This window comes from Macrotis lagotis, chromosome 1 (assembly GCF_037893015.1).
Source record: "Macrotis lagotis isolate mMagLag1 chromosome 1, bilby.v1.9.chrom.fasta, whole genome shotgun sequence".
Taxonomy (NCBI): Eukaryota; Metazoa; Chordata; class Mammalia; order Peramelemorphia; family Peramelidae; genus Macrotis; species Macrotis lagotis.
In genome coordinates, this window is record NC_133658.1 from 440,340,944 (window position 1) to 440,346,943 (window position 6,000).

General features: G+C 40.0%; 1 protein-coding gene across 4 annotated transcripts in view; it reads right to left on the minus strand.

The window, feature by feature from the left end:
- The window catches only part of TEDC1 (tubulin epsilon and delta complex 1), a 77,006-nt gene extending 71,225 nt beyond the window's left edge, over positions 1-5,781 (minus strand). The window contains exons 1-2 of one of the 4 annotated variants that reach the window (XM_074213306.1): positions 5,261-5,781; positions 5,072-5,162 (exon numbers count right to left, since the gene is read on the minus strand). In XM_074213306.1, coding sequence (XP_074069407.1) covers positions 5,072-5,162; positions 5,261-5,401 — 232 coding nt within the window. In that variant the 5' untranslated portion in view covers positions 5,402-5,781. The remainder of the gene's footprint in view (positions 1-5,071; positions 5,163-5,260) is intronic. The other 3 variants (XM_074213307.1, XM_074213305.1, XM_074213304.1) reach the window with 3 other exon arrangements.
- Between the last annotated feature and the right edge of the window lie 219 nt (positions 5,782-6,000).

The window sequence follows — 6,000 nt, forward strand, 5'->3', positions numbered from 1 at the left end:
TATTATTCTAAGGAACAGTCCTTTCATTTGTACACAATCTAGTGTTTATAGTAGGAATGGGTGTTGTATTTTGTCAAAAGCTTTTTCAGCATCTATTGATATGATCATATAATTTCTGATAGGTTTGTTGTTGATATAATTGATTATACTAACAGTTTTCCTAATATTGAACTAACCCTGCATTCCTGGGATAAATCCAACTTGATCATAATGTATTATCCCAGTGATAACTTGTTGTAATTGTTTTGCTAAGATTTTATTTACAATTTTTGCATCTATATTCATCAGGGAGATATGTCTATAATTTTCTTTCTGTTTTAACTCTTCCTGGTTATAAGCACCATATTGGTTTCATAGAAAGAGTTAGGCAGAGTTCCATCTTCCCCTATTTTTCCAAAGAGTTTATATAGAATTGGAACCAATTATTCCTTAAATGTTTGGTAGGATTCACTTGTGAATTAGTCAGGCCCTTGAGATTTTTTCTTAGGGAGTTCAATGATGGCTTGTTGAATTTCTTTTTCCTTAATCTCCTCCTCATTTAACCTGGGAAACTTATATTTTTTGTAAATATTCCCCATTTCACTTAGATTGTCAAATTTATTGGCATAGAGTTGAGCAAAATAACTGATTATTACTTTAATTTCCTCCTCATTGGTGATGAGTTCCCCTTTTCCATTTCTCATTTAATTTTTAGAATTTCAAATTTGTATTTAATTGGGGATTTTTAATTTGTTCTTTCTCAAATTTTTTTAGTTGCATATTTAGTTCATTGATTTCCTCTTTCTCTAATTTATTCATGTAAGCATTTAAAGATATAATATATCCCCTGACAGCCGCTCTGAGTGAATCCCATAGATTTTTGGTATGTTGTTTCATTATTGTCATTATCTAGGATAAAATGATTAATTCTTTTTATAATTTGTTTTTTGATCCACTCATTTTTTAAAATGAGGTTATTCAGTTTCCAATAAGTTCTGGGTCTATATCTCCCTGGCCCAATATTTCATATGACTTTTATTGCATTGTGATCTGAGAGAGATGTATTCACTATTTCTGCCTTTCTGCAGCTGATCATTACATTTTTATGTCCTAGTACATGGTCAATTTTTTGTATAAGTGACATGTACTGCAGGGAAAAAGGCATATTCCTTTCTATCCCCATTCAGTTTCTTCCATAAGTCTACCATATCTAGTTTTTCTAACAATCTATTTACCTCCTTAACTTCTTTCTTGTTTATTTTATGATTCAATTTATCCAAATCTGAAAGCAGGAGGTTGAGGTCTCCCACTAGTAGAGTTTTGCAGTCTATGTCTTCTTCCTGTAGTTCTTTCAGCTTCTCCTCTAAGAATTTGGATGTTATGCCATTGGGTGCATACATACACACACACACACACACACACACACACACACACACACACACACACACACATATCACATATATTCAGTATTGAAATAACTTTATTTTCTATGGTACCTTTTTAGGAGGATATAGTTTCCTTCCTTATCCCTTTTTTTTTAAAGGCAATGGAGTTAAGTGGCTTGCCCAGGGTCACACAGCTAGGTAATTATTAAGTGTCTGAGGCCGGATTTGAACTCAGGTACTCCTGACTCCAGGGCCAGTGCTCTATCCACTGCGCCTAGCTGCTCCTTTCCTTATCTCTTTTAAAGCTATCTATTTTTGCAGCTGCTTTGTCTAAGGATTGCTACTCCTGCTTTTTTCATTTCAGCTGAAGCAAAATATATTTTGCTCCAACCTTTTACCTTTACTCTATTATATGTATCTCTCTGCTTCAAATGAGTTTCTTGTAAGCAGCATATTATAGGATTCTGGTTTTTAATCCAATCTGCTATTCGCTTACATTTTAAGCGAGAGTTCATCCCATTCATATTCAAAGTTATAATTACTAATTCTTTATTGCCCTCCATGCTATCTTCCCTCTGTTTGTATTTTTCCCCTTTTACCCCTCCTTTATCCATATTCCCCAGTATTTTGTTTCTGAATACCACCCCGCTTCAGTGTGTTTGCCCTCCTATATCACTCCCTCCCCTTTCTTTCCCCTTTCCCTTTTTCCCTTTTCCCTTCCCTTCCTTTTGTTAGTTCCCCTTTTTTTTCTCCCCCCTCCCTTTCTCTATCCACCCTCCCCTTTTCCTGGAGTTCTTTCTCTTAAACTCTTTCAATCTACTTGTACTTAACAGAATCATGGCTCCCCTCCCCATCTCCTAACCCCCAAATAATACAGCATCCTCTTCCCCAAATACTGTCATACTGGTCAGAAAAGGCAACAAGAATATTGTTCTCCACTGTAACTTCTATTTTCCCCTTCTGTCATTGTCAATTCTCTCCCTTTTTACCCAATATAAATCATAGTGATTATAGTTTACCAGCTCCCAAATCATTCTTCCTCCATTCTCAAAGAGTTAAGCATCCAGCTCCTTGTCTCCCTCAATTCCTGTCCTTTCATATTCATCTAGATCCTCTCTCAGATACCCTCCCTATCTTCCCTGTCCTTTAATTTTTCTCAAATCCCACAACTTCTCTTCCATTCTACCTCAAATATGCACAGGAATGGTTACACTCAGAATCATTATCTAAGAAAGTTCCAATAATAAAAAATGATGACATTCCTTTATCTTACTTTAAGCAACTATCTTTCCATCTTTCTCTATGCCTTATCTGTCCTGAACTTATTCTTTGTCCACAAGTTGTTATCAAAGAGGACCATGTCATCAAATACATGACAGTGTGTCTTATACATTAAGTTTATTACATGAGGGGAATGCTATACAAAGATATCTTTCTCACTGCCTTTTTTAGAATTCTTTCACTTCATGGCCTGATTAATAAGAAACAGGACTTTGGTGAAGATCTGGATATGGCAAGAGTCCTTGGTCTTATGAGTATGGCTTCCCTCCCTTATCAGTGAGGCACCACAGCTCTCCTACAATGCTGAGCAAAAGTAAGAGCATGTGATTTTTGGCAGCAAAAAATGGCAACAAGGCACATCCAAACTTGTCTCTTAATGGACTAATCATCAGTTCAGTGACTTTTGTAAATAGTTTTTCTCCAGTAAGATAAAGCTAACCTGTTTCACAATGGACTACTCAACAGTACGAGACAAGCCTAAAAAGTAACTAAACGGACAAATTGCTCCATCAACTAAGAATGGCTATGCACCATCACCCACATGATGACTGCCAATGCCTCCACTACTCAATATTTTCTTAGATTCCTGCTCTGATCTCAGTTTCTCACTTTCTCAGCTTGTCCCTAGAGTTAACCAAGGTCAGCTCCTCACTATTCTCTACTTTTAAATTACCATTCATTCCTTGCCAAGTTCCAACAATGGATTATTCTCACCATCCACTTCCTCCCTCCCTATTCACCTGATGCTGGATGGGGTTGGAAGAAGTCATAGAACAAAAGTTAATGAAGAATTACAAATTTGTAATATATCCAAGCTAACATCAAATGGACTCTCACCCTATAGCAAGGTAATTCTTTTATTCCTCGATTCCCTCTCTTACCACAGAAACCATCCCCAACCTTCTCTTTTCTCAACTCCTTTCCTTTTCCCACTCCTTTCCATTTCTCCATCTTCTCAGTTGAAAGTCTTGTTTTATTTTACTGAGATAGCTAAGATTATTTGAGCTCTCTCTCCTTTTCACCTCAACCACCTTTACATCTCCTATTCTCTTTTCTTCCAATCAGATAAAGTGGTATGCCTTCATTGGCAAGGTCAACACCTCTACATGTGTCCATCCCATCCCCTCCCCTCTTCTCCAGCAGATTGATTTCCCCAATCAGTCTCCTCTCATCTTCAACCTCCTCTAGACTGACTCCTTTTCAACTGACTTCAAATATGCCCTAGGCTCCACATTCTCTACTAGACCATAGGCCCCATGTTAACATATATGTGTGTGTGTGTCCTCTCTCACACTAGCTTCTAGAAAAAGATAGTCCTCATTGCTTTCACTTCCTCCCTCATTTAATCCTCCAACCTTGCTATCTGGCCTTTGATTTCATCACTCAAATGAAATTGTTCTATATATGCTTGGCAATTAGCACAGCAAAAATGATAATGATCCTAAAGTTTCCAATTACAATCTCTGAATTGTCAAATTCGATGGGGGATGGAATTCTTAGACTCTCTCCTTCTTGAACTTCTGGCTATATTCAACATTGGTGACCACTATCTCCCCCAATATTGTCTATGAGTTTTCATAACACCACTCCTTTCTGTTTGATATCTCCACAGTGTCACAACTCTCTCCTCCCTAAGTTTTCATGACATTGTTCTCTCCTAGTTCTTCTATCTGCATGATCGATCCTTCTCAGTATCTGATCCTTCTTGGTCACTTGGTCACTTAGTCACTTTTTCTAAATTAATAAATTACAATAATAGCTGCTGTTAACATAGTACTTGCTATGTGCCAGGCAATAGGCTAAATCCTTTATAATTATTATCTCATTTGATGCTCACAAAAATATCACCAAATTTTATAATTCCTATTTTTCCCATTAGGAAAGTGAGACAAAGAAAGGTTGACCTAGGTCACAAAGTTAATATCTGAGAATAGATTTTAATTCAGTTCTCCCATACTCCAGACCCAGAGCTCTATCCATTGTGCCATTCAGTAGTGCTCAAATCGGTCTCCAAAGTACTCATGTACCAGGCACAATGCTATGTATCTCCCGGTACATGAGTAGATGTATGATAAAAGCTTGTTAATGGGCTGTTGAACAATTAATAAAATATTGGATTTGCATTCCATTATAATAGGTTCCATATGCATATGTGCATATACCCATCTTGACCTCTTGAAAACGATTTTTCTTTTAAAAAACCTCAAACCTCAGACGCCTTTAAACATTCTTGCTTGTTCCTACATTGAATTCTCTGAAGTGGAGGAGGAGGGGGTCTGCTCAGTCCCTCCAGATTTAATGATGACTAGGAAAAGAGGAAAGGTGGAGAGAGGGCTGTAGTTTCTCTAGGTCCACCGACTGGGAGTTCAAGAACGGGCTCCGGAAAGCAGCAGCAGCAGCAGGAAAAGGTGGTGGCTGTTACTCACCGAGGGCGTCCGGGGGCTGCCTGGGGACCCCAGGATCCTCCTGATGAACGAGCCAGAGGAGGGAGAAGAGCAGAGACCAGAGCTCCGCGGCCTACGAGAGGAGACTCGGTCAGAGGAGCCCCTCCCCCACACCCGCCCAATGCCCCGGGAGGGGAGACCCCAGGCCCTCTGGACACCGTCTCCTCTCACCGCCTCGGGGAGGTCGAACTTGGCCTTGCGCAAGATCTCGGGGCTGAGTCCTCCAGGTAATGCTCGGCTCAGAGCTGCGATAGTTTTGGGGAGGGCCCGGGGCCCCAAGTCTCGCCCCCGGTGCCGGCCCAGTCGCCCCATTCGGAACCAACAACTTGCCCGCCGTTTCTTCCGCAATCGCCGCACCCAATCAGAGCGTCCCTTCTTCTTTCTCCCAATCACCGGAGCTAGCTGAAAGCTTTGTCCCCGCCCCTGACGCCGAGAACCAATCACGACCAGCAAATTCTGAAGGGCGTTTCCGCTTATTTAGGAGCGGGTTTGCAACGGCTTGAAAAACGATCTTGCGAGGAAACCGCTGGAAAGGGGCCAAGACGACCGGCCCAGACTCAGTCCTCTCGGTCAAATCACCTTCCTCTCACACGAGCTTGTTTTTACCTAGGTGACGCAGTGGACAACCAGGCCTGGAAACAGGGAGACCCGACCCGAGGTCAAATTTGATCTGTGTGACTGGGAAAATCACTTAAACTCTTTATGTCTCAGTTTCTTCAATTGTAAATTGGGGATAATAATACCAGCTGCTTCGCAGTGTTGTTGTCCAGGTCAAACGAGATCGCAATTGTAAAGCACTTGGTGTAGAGCCTGGCAGTATAAGTGCTAAATAAATGTCATTTATAGATATAAATAACATGCACGTATATATAATATGTGTGTATGTTCTTACACGTGTGTGACTATTTGTA